This window comes from Peromyscus leucopus, chromosome 7, assembly GCF_004664715.2.
Source record: "Peromyscus leucopus breed LL Stock chromosome 7, UCI_PerLeu_2.1, whole genome shotgun sequence".
Lineage (NCBI taxonomy): Eukaryota > Metazoa > Chordata > Mammalia > Rodentia > Cricetidae > Peromyscus > Peromyscus leucopus.
Window position 1 is genome coordinate 13,414,740 of NC_051069.1, and position 18,736 is coordinate 13,433,475.

Sequence of the window (18,736 nt, forward strand, 5' to 3'; positions counted from 1 at the left end):
CCTCTTTTACATGTCCAGGTGTAACTCCAATGCAGTGCAATGAGTTACCTCTGGACCGGGAGCTTCTTGAGGGCATGGCTTGGTCTATAGAATATAGTGGGATTTAACTTCTATTTTCTCTCTCCTCCCAAGTTGTTTTGCACAGGACACAACTTGTGCAAGCAAATACCTCCTCCCTCTACTTGGTTGTATCTGCCTCTCTCATAGTGTCTGAAGGGGTAGGCTCTTCAAAGAAGGGAGGTCATGGACAAGGAGATAGACCAATAAGGGACACCCTCTTAATCCCAGAAGTAGGGACGAAGTTGGCTTCATTCTCTTCATGTGGATTCTAGACCTAGAGCGAGGCTCAAAAAAAACAGCAGTAGCTTCGCCAGGAAGAGGCTTCGGGAACTGAGAGCCAGGAGGCAGTTGGCTGCAGTTTGAAGGAAGTTCTGAGTAGGGAGCCGAGCTTCAATAGGTGGCAGAGACTGGCAGTGGGTAAATGGAGAGGATCCGAGAGGAGGTCTCACTCCAGAACAAACTATGCTGTTTCCCGTGAAGATTCAGGCTTTCTTGGGGTGGGGGGCTTCACTCAGCCTTTCCAGGCTTCCTACCCTTCAGTTTTGCCACATTCCAGCAAAAATACAGACTGAAGTCTTATCCCTGTCTCTCCAGCAGATGGCAGCTACACCCAGGACCTAGTACCTACAGAAGGCTGGGTGCCCGGTCCTCTCTCATAAAAGTTGCTGCTGCCCCTGGCAAGCTCAAAGGAAAGATTGATGGCATGGATGTTGCCGGGGCTAGCCAACAGTGCCATTGATTTTCATTTAAGAGGCTAATTAAATATTAATTTTCACTTTGTTAAGCTGAGAAGGGTGAGTAAAGTCAATCCTGGCGGTAACAGAGGAAACCAGTCCACACTGGAGGTCTGCAGATGGAGGTGTGGAAGAAGGCAGGGGTCCTCGAGTGCCACACTCTTCAGAAACTAAGAAAGAAACTAAGCCACATCTGCCACCAAGTTAGCTCATCTAACAGTGGAGCAATTAAGCGAATAGACTAACTGGGCTCAATGACCAGAGCTTCTCATACATGAGCTTGGGCAGCTCCCTTGAAGACTCAGTCTCTTCATCTGTAAGATGGGGGTGGGGGCAGTAACAATACTGTCTTCAAAAAGGATTAAATGACTTGAACAAGTAAAATGCCCTGAATGTTGGTGCTGAGAACTGTTGGTTATTACTATTTTGCTTTTCTCCCTTAGAGTCAATCCTCCCAGGTCTCTGGGGCTTCAGTGGCCTTTTCCAAGGAGCACCCATTCTTATAAAACCCCACAGGGGCTGCTCGTCACTTCTTCAGAAGCTTTTTCTCCCAAGCCCTCTTAATTTGCTCAGGGCTTTCCAGGTAAAGGCCAAATCTCCAGATCTCCCACCTGTTTCCCCTTCAGCTGCAGTCCTCTATAGGATCCTGCCCTCAGCCTGGCCCAGACTCTCCTGGGGTTCCCCCTCCCACCGTTAGACCCATCCACCTCACACCCACCTGCTTCTTCCAGCTCTGAATTTGTAGCACGCTGCTTCCTGCATGGGTGTTCCAGCTCGTCTGGATGCCTGTTCTAGCAGCAGGACTCGTCTGCTCCCACGGTTAGATGAATGATGCTTTCTACAACTGCTCCTACTAACGTCGCTCTCTCAACGACTGCTACCACTACCGCTGGCTACGCCACACTGCAGGCTCACTTTCTGCTGCGCTCTGTACTCCACATGACTTAGCCCATCTGCCCTTGAATTCAGTCTTACAGATGAAGAAACTCAGGTTTTATTGTTTTTTTTTTTTTTTTTTTTTTTTTTTTTTTTTTTTTTTTTTTTTTTTGAGACAGGGTCTCACTATGTAGCCCTGGTTGTCCTGGAACTCACAATATAGATCACGTTGGTCTCAAACTCACAGAGTCTCTACCTGTCTCTGCCTCTGAAGTGCTGGGATTAAAGGCATGCCCGGAAAAACTTGGGTTTTAAACTTGCTCAGAGAGCTGGGTGGTGGTGGTGGTGGTGGTGGTGGTGGTGGTGCACACCTTTAATCTCAGCACTCCGGAGGCAGAGGCAGGTGGATCTCTGTGAGTTCGAAGCCAGCCTGGTCTACAGAGCTAGTCCAGGACAGGCTCCAAAGCTACAGAGAAACCCTGTCTCAACCACCCCCCCCCCTGCCAAAAAAAAAGAGAAAGAAAGAAAGAAAGAAAGAAAGAAAGAAAGAAAGAAAGAAAGAAAGAAAGAAAGAAAGAAAGAAAGAAAATCAAGTCCTTTGTCAAGATCTTAAGGCAACAGTCATATTTACTGGGACTTCTCCCTTACTACAGCCCAAGAGGCTACATTGTTAGTACAACCCATTCCCTAGAAGTGAGAAAACTAAAGCCTGAGTGAAGGAACCAGAACACCATGGTAAGTGACAGAGGTGAGGTTCAAATCTAAGTCTGAACGATGTGAAACCAAGTATTTTTAATTATCATGCTATGATGTGTTCATATTAAAATCCCATTAAACTCTTTTTTTTCCTCCAGACATATTTATCTGCAATTCCTTTGAACATATCTCATGATCTATTTTGTGTCTTTGTGCCTTAATTCTATCCGGGTCTCTTTCTAATAGGCCAGTGACCTTCTTAAGTCTAAAACGGACATTGTTCCAGACTTTGCCTACTCATGGCATTTGAATATTGCTCTTTTTCCAGACACAACACTCTTCAGATAGGAAAAAATGAGGCTGGGAAGTATGTTTTCCTCTTGGTAACCTATGCTAGATCCTAATTGTCACTACCACATGGATGGGAGGTTCCATTTTCTTTACTTGTGACCATCCATTAGTTGAGACCAGATCATATAATCCTGGGTGTCTATAAAACCAAGAAGTCCTTTTAGCTTTAGCTGTTTTGTAACATGGGAAGAAGACGATTTTGGTGAGTCAAGGTACCCCAAACGTGTTACAGGAAGAAGACCGCAGGAAAGCATCATCAAGGACCACAAGATTGGAGAACACAGCATAGTGACTCCACAGAGCCTCTCCCCTACATCACCACATACATGCTCACAGTAGAGACAAGTAACACCCGAAACCATGAGTTTAGCCAGAGTGGAAAATTCTAACTTAGCTTACATCACCGTGTCTCTTCTAAAAAATAAGTTGGAACACTTGGCTCAAGTGTCTTGAGCCCATTTCTTTGACCAGAAGACTGAGTGTAACATGGGGCTTGAGTTGTTCAAGGAACACATAAACCCTTTCCTGGGTAGATGACCCTGTTTCTAGCTGCTGGTGCCAACTTCACCCTGTATACTGCTTTGGCATGCACGTAGAGCATTGTTCCAAGCTTGAAGTGATTCTCACCCATCCCGCCCTCAACCTTGGTTGACTTACCCCTGGCAGGGTCTTCTGTTCATGCAGTGCACTCTGGGCCTTGAGAGCAGAGTCCCGGGCGCAGTAGGTGAGGAAGGCACAGCCTGAGGAGGAAGAGCCTGGCTCAGGGGGGTTTCTGAACCCCCTCAACATTCTTCTTGGTAAGATCCAAATAAGTTAACAAACTCAGGGTCACTATCCTGGAAACATGAATACTGCCCTGTGAAGTGTTCTGTGATGGGAGAGTCTTCACCTGCTTGGGAACTTATGTCCTAAGCTCTGGCTACCTCTCATTTTCTCCTGGTCTTCTGTCCAAGAAACATCTGTACCCATGCATCCAGTCATGTGCTCATTCAATCCCACAGCTTCCCTCCTCAGTCCATCCATAAGTCCTGTCAGGGTTAAACCTCCCTAAGCAGCTTTGCCTTCTTCAACGAAGTACCCCACCCCCACAACGCCCATCTATTTTAGATATAGACTCATAGTCTCCAAGGATCAGCCTCAATTCCTTCCTAATTTCCTAGTTTGAAACTTCCTAGTTTCAAGTGGCAGAAAGAAAAGGAGGAAAATGAAGGGTTGAAGGCCAACTACTTCCCAACACTTCCTTCCCTAAGTTTGAAGTTTAGGAATGGATTTGATTTCAGCCTTGGTTCAGGTCTGAGGGCTTCCTATAAGTAGGAAATTCTAGAAACTCCCTAGCCCTATCCAAGGACTTTGGTCTTGTCAAGACAGGGCCCTTAAAGAGTTATTTGGGACCCAACCTGGACTCCTGTAAAAGAAGCCTAGTTATTGGGTCAGGGGATGAGTCCAGGTTGAGCTAAAGAGTAGGGCCTACTATGCCACTGTGTTCAGCTTCAAAATCTGCAGGATGCTGGAAAACACTGAAGTAGGTGTCTTCCTGTCCAATATTCAACGAGAATTCATTCATCCAGAAAATATCCAATACTTACTTATTTGGTTGGGCATTAGGATGGGTTAAAAATGGAGAGGAGTTCTTGGAGACTGGATGTCATGAGGAGTATCTGAGTCTGTTTCCCAGTGTTGAGGACTGTCTACAAGAAGACACTGAGGGTGGGGATGTAACTCAGTGGTAGAGTTCTTACCTAGCATACAGGAGATCTTAGGTTCAAACCCCAGTAAATAATGATGAAGGTAAAATAGAAGACACTGAGTTCTCAAGAACAGGAATAATGAGTCCTTTAGAACCAGGTAAGAAGAGGGGTGTGATTATATCAGGTGGAGGAATGAAAACTGAGCCAAAATGTGGTGTGTTGGAGAAATGGATAGAAAGCTAGTATGAGTGAAGCCTTAGGAGTTCGAGCTGAGTGGCTAGTGAGGTATGCAGGGATTGGGTTACAGATAGCCTTAGAGACCTCAATAAATTCGTACTCATCCTTTAGAGCAATGGAGAGCCACTAAAGGGTTTTCACTAGGGTTGTGACATGATAAAATCTACATTTTCAGAACAAACCTTTTGAGTAGAGGAAGGAGAAGGACCGAGGAAGGGCACATGCATGTGGGAAGCCATTAGGAGCTGGTGTAGTTTTCTGCTCAGACAGCTGATTAGAAAAGCAAATGGGAAATGTTTGATTTCTTATTTTTTCAGTGGCACCTTCTATGGAACTGCCTCCTTAGGAAGGAAGGATTGCCTGTGGTTTATTGAGAACTCTTAGCTAAAGTGTTCTCATATCCGTAGGGTAACAGAAGCTAGAGATTATGTCAGTCACAGGTCAGGGTTTGGGATTTTGGAATTCCTGGGCTATGGTTGTTTTCAAAGCATAGTGGCTTTTTCTCCCTCAATACTCAGCCATCAGAATGAAAATGAGTCATTCTAGCATTTAGACATCATGGCTGCTGGGGAGAAAGTTGGAATATTGACTTGAAGGCCCTCCAGGCTGCCTCTATGTCTCACAAGGCCACACTTTCCTTGGAGAGGTGTAGACTGTTTCGGGACTAACTCACCTAACCCTGGGTCTCATACTTATCAGTTCTGCCACTGAGCCATAACATCTGACCTCAGACTGGAAGGGGCTTTATGAAAGGCTTAGGAGCCCAGGTGCTACCACAAAAAACCCATGTAGGTTGCTTGGGTTAGAAGGTGGAAGAATGGCATGATGGAAATACAGAGAAGCATGGCTTAAGGGACACATGAGTATGGGGAGGAACAGGAAGAATTGGTGCTTAATGGGAAGGAACAGTGAATGAGGGAACAGTTCAGAGACTCTGAGTGTTTGAGTGTTTAAGTGAGAATTGAAGCTATCCCATGCTTTATTCTACAGATCATCTACAAAGATTAGTTTTATGCTTGCCTACTGAAATCAATGTCTAGAGAAAAGTGCTGTAAGTGGACGGGCAGGAAGATAGACAGGCAGCTGGGCTGCCCCGTAAGCAGTTTGGATGACGTGAACTTTTCCTTGTGGCACTTTAACAAAAGATCCCCCTACTCAAATGGCCCAGGTCTTTCATGGACATTTTCTCAAAGCCCCCTACGTTAGCATGCCAAGGAATGCTCTGGGGTCTCCGGCAGGAAAGAAGTAGCAGTGTGATGCCAGCACCCAAGCCTTCAGAGTGGACCTGCCCTGCAAGACCTGTCACTTTTCTCTTAGGAAGACTATGGAGCAGAGTTGGTGACCCTCCCCCCACCAAAATCTCGAAGCCACATTATTTCCCAGTGGAGAGATAAGGACGTTTCTCCTCAAATTATTATTATATGATTCCGGCTCTGTTATTCCAGCCCAGCCTGGACAGACTTTTCTGCATGTAAACAAGTCTCCTCCCTTCTCTACAGGAAGAAAGGGGTGTGGCTGGACAGGACCATGGTGCCTCTGTCTTCCTAGGAAAGGCAGGGAGAAGGGGCACCATCTCCATCTTCCTCATTAGACTGACCCCACCCCTCGAGTGCTCTGGTCTGGGACCAGGCAGCAAAGAAAGGAAAAGAGGAGGTCACCAGGAGGATTGAGAGGGAGCAGATGGGAGTGGGGATGAGTGATGGAAAAAAGTGTCTTCATCTAAGGGAGAACCTAAGGTGAAGGGGACGCAGGAAGGTGGATGTTCCCAGCTGAGGCTGAGATTCTGGATTCAAATCAGAAGAGGTAAAGAGTGTTGGGGTTCTGGAAAAATATATTATTGTCAAATGTGAGAAGGCATTTGTCTCTGAGAGTCTCCTGGGAGGTGAATTGGACTGTGTAGATTGGACAGGTTTGAATTCTGAAGGGGAAGAGGAATTTGGGCATGGGATGTTTAAAGCTGTCAGACACAAGAGTTAATTGGAGGCTTCTGGGGCTGGCTAGGGTTGGAGGCCGGAAGGAGGGGTGCAAATCCAAGATGTGTATGAGTGGTTAGGCCTGAGTAGGGTGGCACCAGAGGGCTCTGGAAATACATGAGTCCAGGGATCAGGAGACCGAGTACTCCAGAGCTGGGAGGTAGAATAAGTTTCCAAATTCCAGGGTTTGGGGTGTCTGATGGGAGGGATGGTGGAGAGGTCCAGCTGGGAGGTGGGAATGGTTGGGATGTGAGAAGTAACAAGGGATTTGGAGGTTAGAGTGAAGAACCTGTTAGAGAATCGGAGTGGTGCTCAGGAAGATGTCACAGAGAAAATTCTGGGTCTGGGGCTCTGTGACCTGGGGAGGGGACAGAGCTGAGGTGGGGCAGGTACTGGGCTGGCTCTAGGTAGGGCTGGGGTTGGGCCTGCGTTTGGGGCCAGGGTTGGGTTGGGCTGCGCTCTAATTGGATTGGGGCTGGGCTGGGCTGGGCTGGGCTGACCCCGCGCACCTTTGTGGAGGCCGGTGAGCCGGTCCTTCAGCACCGTCAGCTCGTAGATGCGGCCGAACTCCTCGAACAGCGGCTTGAGGTCCTGCTCGTCCAAGCCCCGCGGGATCTGCCCCACGAAGAGCTTGATGGCGTCGTGGTCCTTCATGGGCACCGCGGGACCTGGGTTCAGCCCGCTCATGCCGACGCCGCTGTCCGCGGTGCTGAAAGCCAGGCGCGGGCCGGGGCCGGCGGGCGGCGCAGACCCTCCGGGCGCCGCGGCCATGTCCCCGCCCCGTCCGCCCTCCCGCGCGTCCGGCTTGTCCCGCCGTCCCTTCCCTGGACTGCTGGCGAGGGCCTGGGGGGAGGGGGCGGGGCCCGGCTGCGAGGGCGGGGGGCTATCCAGGGGGCGGCTCCCGGCCGAGAGCGAGGGGCGGGGCCCGGTCGAGAGCGAGGGGCGGGGCGGATTAAGAAGGGGCGTGGTCTAGGGCGGGGCGCCTGGGTCCGGCTGGAGTCCCCCTCGGAGCTCTCTGGGCTCCCGCCCTAGCTCGTCAAGCCCAGCCCCGAGCCCCAGCCCCTCCACCACCACCACCCCGAGTTTAGTGACGTCAGACAGCTAGCCGGGCCAGTCTACGCAAGTGATTTGCATAATGAGATAGCGGTGGCCAATCAGAGTGGGAGTTGGCTGAGCTGGGGCGGGGGTGGGGGGCGCGGGAGGAGCGGCTGGGCTCACGCGCTCCCGCTCTCCATGGCAACCGGACCCTCAGCTGCCCTGTATGTGGAGGGTGTGCGGGCGTGGCAGTGGATGGGAAGTAGCTTCGTCATGCGTGGCGATGTCTGCGGGAGTCAGAGCCGATCCCTTCCTGCACACCTCCAACAGGGAGACCGTTTTCTGCGGGGCAGATGGGGCTTCCACCTCTCTATCCCTACTACCGAAGCCAGTCCCACGGAACCCATCCTACGGGGCTCCATCACACACCTCTTTGGTATCTTCAACCACTTCCTTGCTCCTGAGCCTCAAACACACTCCCGCCTCTTGCATCCTAAAACAAGCCCCCAAGCGCTGATTTCTTCCTCAGGAGAGCTAGAGAACTTATGTAGCCATATTTACTCAGCGCTCGTGCCTGGTTCCTCCCTATGCTAACTCAGAGGTGCTATCTCCTTTTCCTGAAAAGGATGCCATGGATCAAAGAAGTTAGGGGGTAGGGGCCCCTGACATTTGCAGAGCCGTGGGCAAAAGAAGAAACGGAAACTGATTCATGGTGCGTGTTAATATCTAAAAGCTATCTGTAAAATCACAATACTGAAGTGTTTACCTCCCCTTTCACAAGCACACATTCATAAAGATGAAGGAACGGCGAGATAGCCAAGCAGGCTCTTAATGAACAAGCTTGATAAGCCGAGTTGGATACCCAGAACCCGCATGGAAAAGCCAGATGCAGACAGAGTCTTGCATCTGTAATCCCAGCACTTCTGTGGCAAGATGGGAGGAGGAAGCGAGAATCATGGGGACCGGTAGCAGAGGGACAGAAACAAGAGGGACCCTTAACAACGTGGAATGAGAGAACCTACTCCTGAAAGTTGTCCTCTCATCTCAACAAGCATGCCACCACATATGTATTCTTTCTCCTACACAAACACACACACACACACACACAGTAAATTTGTAAACATTTTTATTATTGTGTATATGAGAATTTTGGCTGCATGCATGCTATGTATGTGCGGCACATGTGTGCCTGGTACTTGCTGAGGTCAGAAGAAGGTGTCAAATCCCCTGGAACTGGGGTTATAGAAGGGTATAAGCCTACCTGTCAGTGCTGGGAATCGAATCCAGGTCCTTTACAAGAGCAGCCAGTACTCTAACTGCTGAGCCATCTCTTCAGCTCCAGCTCCATGTTATTGTTTTTGAAACAGGGTCTCATGTCATCCAGGCTGGTCACTAACTCATTATAGAGTTGAGTAGAACCTTGAACTCCCGAGCTTCCTGCTTCCACTTTCCAAGTTCTGAGGTCACAGGCATTTACTCTCATGCTAGGCTTAAGATTTGTTAGTTTATGTATGCATCACATATTTGGTAGTTTGTTTGGGGTACATCTACTTTCTCAAACTGTTTTTTTCTTGGTGGAGCAGTTTTTTTTTTTTCTCTTTCTTTTTTGACAAGATCTTGTTACCTAGTCCAAAGTAGCCTCAAACTTATGGTTCTCTCTGACTGCAACCTTCCCAGTGCTGGGAATGCAGGCATGCAACTACCATGCCCAGCCTTGAACTGATCGTTGCAAGGAGGCGAGTACCAGACCACTGAGGTGTACTTCCCAGCACCATAGCTACATTTAAAGCAGGTAACTTTAAAAGTGTGTATAATTGGGTCTTTTTATATTTTTCAAGACAGGGTTTCTCTGTGTAGCTTTGGAACCTGTCTTTGTAACTCTTTGTAAACCAGGCGGGCGGCCTTGAACTCATAGAGACCCTCCTGCCTCTGCCTCCCGAGTGCTGGGATTGAAGGCATGCACACCCACTGCCTGACTAATTGGGTCTTTTTAATTTAAAAATGTTTTATTTGTTTTGTGACAAATTGCAAATTAAATAGTCAATGCTCCACATTGCTCTCTTTGGATATCATGTTATGTACTCTTTTTTTTTTCTCTTTCTTATAAACTTTAGAGTCAGCTTGTCAGTACTCATTGTGTTAGTTTGCTTTCTGATGTCAAGATGAACTCCATGATCCAAAACAACTTCAGGAGAAGAGGGTTTATTTCAACTTACAGCTCCTAGGTCACCATCAATCAATCACTGAAGGAAGTCAGAGCAGCTGCTCCTGCTGCTTACTTAGCAAGCTATTTATGCAGCCCAGGCCCACCTGCCTAGGGAAGAAGACACCTTCTACAATGGGCTGGACCCTCCCACTTCACAGAAAGGACCAATCTGATGGAAGAAATTAAATTGAGGTTATCTCTTCCCAGGTGACTCTAGTTTGTGTTAAGTTGACAATCACTAAACCCATAAAATAGCTTCCTGGAACTCTGACTGGGTTTACATCCATATAGACCACATTGGGAAGAAAAAAATGAAACAAAACTGATATTGTGGCTCTCAAAGGAAATGGCTCAGTGGATAAAGGCACTTGACACCAAGTCTGACAGTCTGAATTCAATCCTTAGAACCAAGTCCCACAAGTTGTCCTCTGCCCTCCACATACATGCAATGGTGGCATGTACCCATGTGCACACACACACACACACACACACACACACACACACACACACACTATTTAAAAATGTTATTGTAACAATATTGACTCTTTGTCTTCACAAACATGAGAAATCTCTATTTATGTGCCTCTTTTTCATTTCTTCATTCAAGAGTGGTGGGTATAATTTTTTCTTTCTTAAGTACGCCACACCATTCTAATCTTTGCTCCTCTGTAGGTGGATGGGATATTTCCTCCGGCTCATCTCCTGACCCCAGTTCTCCATGTTTTTGGTTTTCTGCAGTTTGAATATGATATGCTGAGATGAGGGTTGGTTATTATCTAGTGTTTATGCTGCTGGGCCCTTGTCAGGATTCCTGAATCTTCGATTTGTTGTCTGTCACTAATTTTGGGACATTCTTTATTATTATTACCTCATTAATATTCTCTTTATGTTCCTGGATGATTCTGATTATGTGATAGGCATTGTGTTGGAAAAATATTTTTAGAAATAATTGGAGGTTGGGGGAGGTTAGTATTTTCTTCTCCAGAATGAACTTACATTTGTTTCTGGAAAGCATCCAGAATCTCTTATCAATTTGAGATAATCAAACTAATTTTAGTGATTAAGATGATTCAAAGCTGAGCTGTAGTCTCCAGAGCCATTGATCTATTTCCAACTCACTCTTTAGTTGGGACTTTTGAGTAGAGAGTTTTTTTAGGGAGTGTGTGTGTGTGTGTGTGTGTGTGTGTGTGTGTGTGTGTGTGTTGTAAAAGATTAAAGGACGGTTTCTAACATTATTCCATAAGAATCAGAAAGAAGCTGGGCATTGGTGGCACATGCCTTTAATCCCAGCACTTGGGAGGCAGAGGCAGGCGGATCTCTGTGAGTTCAAGGCCAGCCTTGTCTACAAAGTGAGTTTCAGGACAGGCTCCAAAGCTATACAGAGAAACCCTGTCATAAACAAACAAACAAACAAACAAACAAAAGAATCAGAAAGAATTAGAAATCCCATGCTAATTTTCAATGTAACCTCTGATTATTTCAGTGTCTGTATATAGATTAGCCCTTTTCTGGGTTTCATATCCTGTTTTATGAGTTAGTATATTCCTAAACCAATACCCCCGTCATGAATTAAAGGTATTTATTTATTTATTTAGAGACAGGATCTCACTATGTATTTGTCCAGAACTCTCTTTATAGACCAGGTTGGCTTCAAACCCACAAAGATCTGTCTGCCTCTGTTTCCCAAGTGCTGGGATTAAGATGTGTGCTTAACCCATGCCCATTTATTCATTTGTTTTATTTACTTTTTTTGTAGCCCAAAATGACCTCATACTTACTCTACTGCTGAGGCTAGCCTTGACCTCCTGATCTTTCTGCCTCCACCTACTAAGTGCTGAGATTAAAGACATGTACCATACCTGGCCTTATAATGTACTCAACGTCTGGCATTGTCATGGCAATATTCTGCATAATTAATGTGTGCACTAGCCAATAAGAATAGATAGTGGCCATAAAACCTGTGTGTGAACCAGGTATAGTGGTATGTAATTCCAAACTCGGGAAGCAGATACAAGACGATTATGAGCTTAAGATCTATGTGGGCTAACCAGTGAGTTCAAGGCTAGCCTGGGCTACATTGAAACCATGTCAAACAAAAATAATCATGTCTATATGTCTATACATGTATAATCCTGACATTTTGGTTGTGAGCCTAGCCTGTAACAGCTGAACTACCTCTCCAGCCCTTGTACATATAATTTGTATGAGAGTAGCTGAAGATACTAAGTATAAATGAGATAATTAAGAAATGTGAGCCTGGTGGTGGTGGCACATGCCTTTAATCTCAGCACTGGGGAGGCAGAGCCAGGCAGAGCTCTGTGAGTTCGAGGTCAGCCTGGCCTACAGAGTGAGATCCAGGACAGGCACCAAAACTATACAGAGAAACCATGTCTCAGGAAAAAAAAAAGAAAGAAATGTGTATTGAGTTGGTGTTGGTGGGGCATGCACTAGGGGAGCAGAGGCAGGAGGATCTCTGAGTTCAAGATCAGCCTAGTTGACAGAGCAAGTTCCTGGACAGTCAAGACTACTAAGAGAAACTCTGTCTGGTGACACACACACACACACACACACACACACACACACACACACACACACACACTGTGCATTGGCTGGTTATCAACTCAATTCCATGGTACAATTTTTTCTCTCCTTGAAAATAGACTTTGTTACTCTTGGCTTTTTTTATTTCAATTGCCTTTAAATCATCTCCAAGTTCAACAATTTAAAAACTGACGTGCTAGAGGTGTAACTCAGTGGCAGATTGCTTGTTCAGCATTGTGCAAGGCTCTAGTTTTGAATCCCACTACTGCAAAATCAAAAAACTGAACTTTACTGGGTGTGGTGGTGCACACCTTTGATCTTAATACATGAGGGGAAGAGGAGGGTGGATCTCTGTGAGTTTGAGGCCATTGTGGTCTACACGGGGGGGGGGGGGGGGGGTTTCCAGACATTTAGGCCTACTTAGTAAGACCCTGTCTCAAAAATGAAATGAATTTCATTTGGAGTCACATCGACTCTATAGACCATTTTAATTCCTTGCTGTATTGAATCTTCTCATTCGTGAACATGTCATGTACCTATATCTGGTACTTCTTACATATTTCCAAACCTTTAATAACTTTCTCCATGAAGTTCTTACATATCTGTTTTGGTTTTTTGTTTGTTTGTTTTGAGACAGGGTCTCATGTAGACCAGGCTGACATAAAACTCATTATATAGGCAAGAATGAGTGAACATCTGGGCCTCCTGCCTCATTCATCTCTCAAGTGTTGGAATTAAAGGTGTGTGCTACCTCTCTTGGCTTCTTTTATCTATTTATAGGCTTATTCTTAGGATCATGTAATGCCTGCTTCTGTCACATGAGGTACACTGATGTTTAGACTTACATAACTCAGAACTTTGCAGTTTTGGTACTGTATTTACATGGTAAGGGAGTGTTACCTCTTGCTTTAGCCAATTTCTTTTCTTGTATATAATATAGGTGGAGTGATAGGAAATGATACTTCAAGATAGGTATCCTCTAGAAGCAGAAGGCTGACATTTCATGCTCAGTGATCTAGCAACCAAATGAGAAAGTTGGAGTGGAAAGATGTCTTAGTGGTTAAGAGCACACACTGCTCTTCCAGAGGATCTGCGTTCAGATCCCAGCTAGGATAGGAAGCTCACAACCTCCTTTAACTCCATTTCAGGGAATCTAATGCTCTATTCTGGCTTCCATGGGCACCTATACTCAAACCCACACACATATACATAATTAAAATTAAAAAAAATTATTTTCTAGAAGACTTGAGCCAAGTGTATCCAACAGGATGCTAGTCTAAGCTTAAGTGAAGTGTGTGTTAAGTCTGAATGAAGATGGAGCAGTATAAACAGGAATAAATGGCTCTAAGAATTGTTGATTTAGAATGAGAACATATTGGTAAAAATTGGGATGGAAGAAATTAAACATGATTCCTAGGGGTTTTTTTTCCTCTTTTTTTTTTTCTGAGACAGTTTTCTCTGTGTAACCCTGGCTGTCCTTTAACTTACTCTGTAGACCAGGCTGGCCTCCAATTCACAGATTTGCCTGCCTCTGCTCTCAAGTGCTAGAATTAAAGGTATGCCATCACTAACCAGCATCGAGATTTCACCTTGACAGGTGGAATTGTGTAAGAATGGAGTGGACACATCTGACAGAGGATTGATCTCCACAGTATATAAAGAACTCAAGAAACTAGACATCAAAATACTGAACAATCCAATTAAAAAATGGGCTAAAGAGCTAAACAGAGAATTCTCAAAAGAAGAATCACAAATGGCTGAAAGACATTTAAAGAAATGCTCAACATCCTTAATCATCAGAGAAATGCAAATCAAAACGACTCTGAGATACCACCTTACACCTGTCAGAATGGCTACGATCAAAAACACCAATGACAGTCAATGTTGGAGAGGATGTGGAGCAAAGGGAACACTCCTCCACTGTTGGTGGGAATGTAAACTTGTACAACCACTGTGGAAATCAGTATGGCGGTTTCTCAGAAAATTAGGAATCGAACTACCTCAAGACCCAGCCATCCCACTCTTGGGCATATACCCAAGGAATGCTGATTCATACCATAAAGATACATGCTCAGCTATGTTCATAGCAGCACTATTTGTAATAGCCAGAACCTGGAAACAACCTAGATGCCCATCAACGGAAGAATGGATGAAAAAAATGTGGTACATATACACAATGGAGTACTACTCAGCAGAGAAAAACAATGAAAGCATGAAATTTGCAGGCAAATGGATGGAACTAGAAAAAATCATCCTGAGTGAGGTAACCCAAACCCAGAAAGACAGTCATGGTATGTACTCACTCATAAGTGGATTCTAGATATAAAATAAAGAATAATCAGACCATAACCCATAGAACCATGGAGGCTATAGGTCTCTAGGATGACTGTGGCTTATAATAAATTTTGGTTTTACTCAATTATTGAAAAAAAATAGCCAAATGAATGGAAACTCATGAACTATGAACCAAAGGCTGAGGGGCCCCCAGCTGGATCAGGCCTCTGAATAGGTGAGACAGTTGATTGGCTAGATCAGTTTGGGAGGCAACTAGGCAGTGGAACCAAGTCCTGTGCTCATTGCATGTGTTGGCTGTTTGAAACCTGGGGCTTATGCAGGGACACTTGGCTCAGTCTGGGAGGAAGGGACTGGACCTGCCTGGAATGAGTCTACCAGGTTGATCGCAGTCCTCGGGGGGAGGATTTGCCCTGGAGGAGGTGGGAATGGGGGGTGAGCTGGGGGTAAGGGGAGGGCGTGGGAGGGGGGAGAATAGGGGAACCCATGGCTGATATGTAGAACTGAATGGTATTGTAAAATAAAAAAAAAAAAAAAAAAGAGTCGAGTGGAGAGCTGTGAAGAAAGAGGTGTCAGGGATCGTCAAAGGATAGGCAGTTCAGAGGACAGGTACATGTGTGTTAGTTAGTATGTGTGTCTTTGTGAATATGCATACCTATGACATTATATAGAAACACATACAAATATATTTATGAGAAAAGGAAGTCACTAACGATTTGTTTACATGCAAATGGGAACTTAGAAGAAAGAAGAGGCTGGGGACACCTCAGTGGTGGGGCACCTGCTCAGCATAAGCAAAGCATCAGCTTCAATTCCTGACACTACAAAGAGGAGGGGGAGGAGGAGAACGGGGAAGGGGAGGAGAGAGAGGAGGAAACCAGGGGCTTCATGCCTGTAATTCCAATACTCACAGGCTAGAGCAGGAAGATTGTTATGAGTTCAAGACTCACCTAGGCTACATAGTGAGTTCCAAGGAAGAGAAATAAAGAACCAGCCTCCCTCCATTTTAGGCTTAAAAGCCACCTTAGAGTAAAGACAAACAAGGTTCGTTCCCGTTTATGATTTAACCTCTGTTTTTCAAGGGTTGGTTTATGCCCCACCTGTAACCTTAATTACAAATTGTTCTGTACTGCACAAATGTTCAAGGAATGGCAAGCTTATCTTTGTTTCAAAAAAAAGTTGTTTTTAACCAACCTGAAGTCCTACTTTTTTTCTTTTTCTTTTTTTTTTCCGAGACAGGGTTTCTCTGTGTAGTTTTGGTGCCTGTCCTGGATTTTGCTCTGTAGACCAGGCTGGCTTCGAACTCACAGAGCTCTACCTGCCTCTGCCTCCCAAGTGCTGGGATTAAAGGCGTGCACCACCATCACCCGGCACTTAGCTTTGTTTCTAAAGGTTTTCCGACCACCTATGACTCCCTTGCTATGCCCACCCTCTGCAACCATGCCATTGTTCGGGAGGCCCTTAGCAGTAACTGCTATGCTTATGTTCTGCTCCCGACAAATCCCCGTTTGGAAACCCCCTACCTCTGAGCTATAAAAGCCTTGTCTTCCTCACATCCAATGCTGATCTCTTGAACCCTGCCTTGGGGGAGGCAGCCCCTGTACATGAATAAAAAAGCCTTGTTTTAATTAATTGCTTGCTTTAATTAATTTGGCCATGATGACATGGGTTGGTGGTCTTTCCCCTCCCATCTTTGGGATTAACAGAAAGAAGGAAGGAGGGAGGAAAGGAAGAATGGAGGGGCAAAGGGAGGCAGGAAATCCCCCAGTTCCAGGATTGTTGCATGGACATTGTTTAGACAGTGGTGGAGCGTGGGAAAGATGAGGAAAAGAGCAGAGAACACAGGAAAGACTCTCACAGAAACCTGAAAAGTAAGATTTTAGAGGGAGAAGTAAAAAAAAAAAAATTCAAAAACTGCTTATTATTGAGATGTGTCCTGGCTTTAACAGGCAGCTTGTCCCAGCCTTGTTGAGAACGGCTCTGGATGGGGCTAATGTCAAACTGTAGTGTCCTGGGGCATGATAAGAAGGGAAACGTGAATACAAGTCAGAGCAAACAGGAAAGCAGGTCTGAGAGACTTGAACTATAGTCCACTAGAGGAAGATGGGGTGTGTGTGGTGGTAGGGGAAGCTAGGGCTTAACTTAGTAAGAAGCCGTATGTTCGACTCCCCAGTACTGCACAGACTGCGCATGATGCTTCACAACTGGGATTCCAGCATGCAGGATGTAGAGGACACAGACGATCAGAAGTTCAAAGGGATCCTCTGCTACACAGTGAGTTTGAGGCCAGTCAGGGATACATGAGACACTATCATGAATAAATATATTAACAGACAAATAAATAAACCAGAAAAAATTGACTCAAGCCAAGATGCATCAGAGTAACCAGCATTGCGGGTGTGTCATGTGGAGTGTCCAAACAAGAAGACATTTGGGGCAGCGGCGGCACACTCCTTTAATTCCAGCACTTGGGAGGCAGAGGCAGGCGGATCTCTGTGAGTTCGAGGCCAGCCTGGTCTACAGAGTGAGATCCAGGACAGGCACCAAAACTACACAGAGAAACCCTGTCTCAAAAAACCAAACCAAACCAAACCAAAAACCAAGAAGACATGTGATGTAGGGTCAGGCAGTGGCTGGAGGTGGCACAGTAGAGGGTAAGTTGAGATCAGAGCTCTGCTCTCTAAGCAAATGCTGACTCAGACGATATGTATAATCATATCGAGTCATGTAATCTTTCTATGTCTGTCTGTCTCTGTTATGGTGGTCAACTTGAAGGATCTAAACTCACCCTGAGACAAGCCTCTGGGTATTCCTGTGGGTGAGTATGTAGATGGCATCAGCTTCTGGGTACACCTGTGAAGGATACCTTGATTAGGTTCACTGCAGTGAGAAGACCCGCTTTAAATGTGGGTGCCACCATTCAGTGGGCTGAAGCCCTGGGCCACAGAAAACTGAGAAAGCAAGCTGAACACTAGCAAATTCCTCCCTCTTAGCTCCCCCATTGCCGATGCAGTGTGGCCAGCTGCCTCAAGTTTCCACTACAATGGACTGTGACCTCAAACTATGAGCCAAAATAAACCCTACCTCCCTAGGGTGCTTCTGTCAGGATACTGAGTCACAACAGAGGAGTCAGGAGGTAACATTGACACCTACATCAGTAACAGGATGAAATGAAATGACACCACTATTGTGGTGGGTGGGCCTCTCGTACTCACTAAGAGAGCATGCTGCCACTAAGTTACATCGTTAGCCCACCATCTCTGCTCAGCACTCAGCACACCTGAGCAGCCAACACAGACGTGACAGAGCACTCGGCTGCCCAGCTGAGTGTCCAAGCATCCTGACTTACAGAAACCAGATAAACATCAGCAGTGTCTTCTGAATCTCTCCATTCAAAGAGCCTTTTTGGTGATAGATTACTCAGGTAATTGACCACTTGCTCTTGTTCATACACTTGGCTACACACCAGCAAAGTGGAGCGAGCTCCTCTTCCTCCAGTGTCTGCCTCCTCTTTTACACCCTTTTGTGATTTCTAAGATCTCTCTTTGTAATCTGATAGAAACTGATCCATAAGCAATTTATTAACAGGATGGTTGTGGTGATGATGCCTGCACACCCAGAACTCAGGATGTGCACGGACGACAGTCGGGATTTCAAAGCTAGACGTGGCTACAGAGAATTAAGGTCAGCCTGGGTGACATCAGATCTCCTCTCAAATTTTTCATTTTTATTATTTTTTTTTCCAGACAAGGTTTCTCTGTGTAGCCCTGGCTGTCCTGGAACTCACTCTGTAGATCAGGATGGCCTCAAGTTCAGAAATCTGCCTGCCTCTGCCTCCCAAGTGTGGGGATCAAAGGTGTGCACCACCACCACCCAGCTCGAATTTAAAAAAAAGAAAAAGAAAGAAAGAAGAAAGGAAGGAAGAAAGAAATATCACAGTTAAGTACCAGACACTGTAGAGAAAATGTGATTTAAGTTAAATTCTGGGAAGGGATTTTGGAGAAGGAAGGGAATAGAATTGAAAAGAGACACATGTAATGCTTCTTC

At 45.8% G+C, this 18,736-nt stretch overlaps 1 protein-coding gene across 1 annotated transcript in view; it reads right to left on the minus strand.

Moving 5' to 3' along the window:
• The window catches only part of Celf6 (CUGBP Elav-like family member 6), a 31,355-nt gene extending 23,897 nt beyond the window's left edge, over nucleotides 1–7,458 (minus strand). Inside the window, exons 1-2 of the mRNA XM_028892474.2 lie at nucleotides 7,125–7,458; nucleotides 3,375–3,457 (exon numbers count right to left, since the gene is read on the minus strand). Coding sequence (XP_028748307.1) covers nucleotides 3,375–3,457; nucleotides 7,125–7,386 — 345 coding nt within the window. The 5' untranslated portion in view covers nucleotides 7,387–7,458. The remainder of the gene's footprint in view (nucleotides 1–3,374; nucleotides 3,458–7,124) is intronic.
• Nucleotides 7,459–18,736: the final 11,278 nt, after the last annotated feature.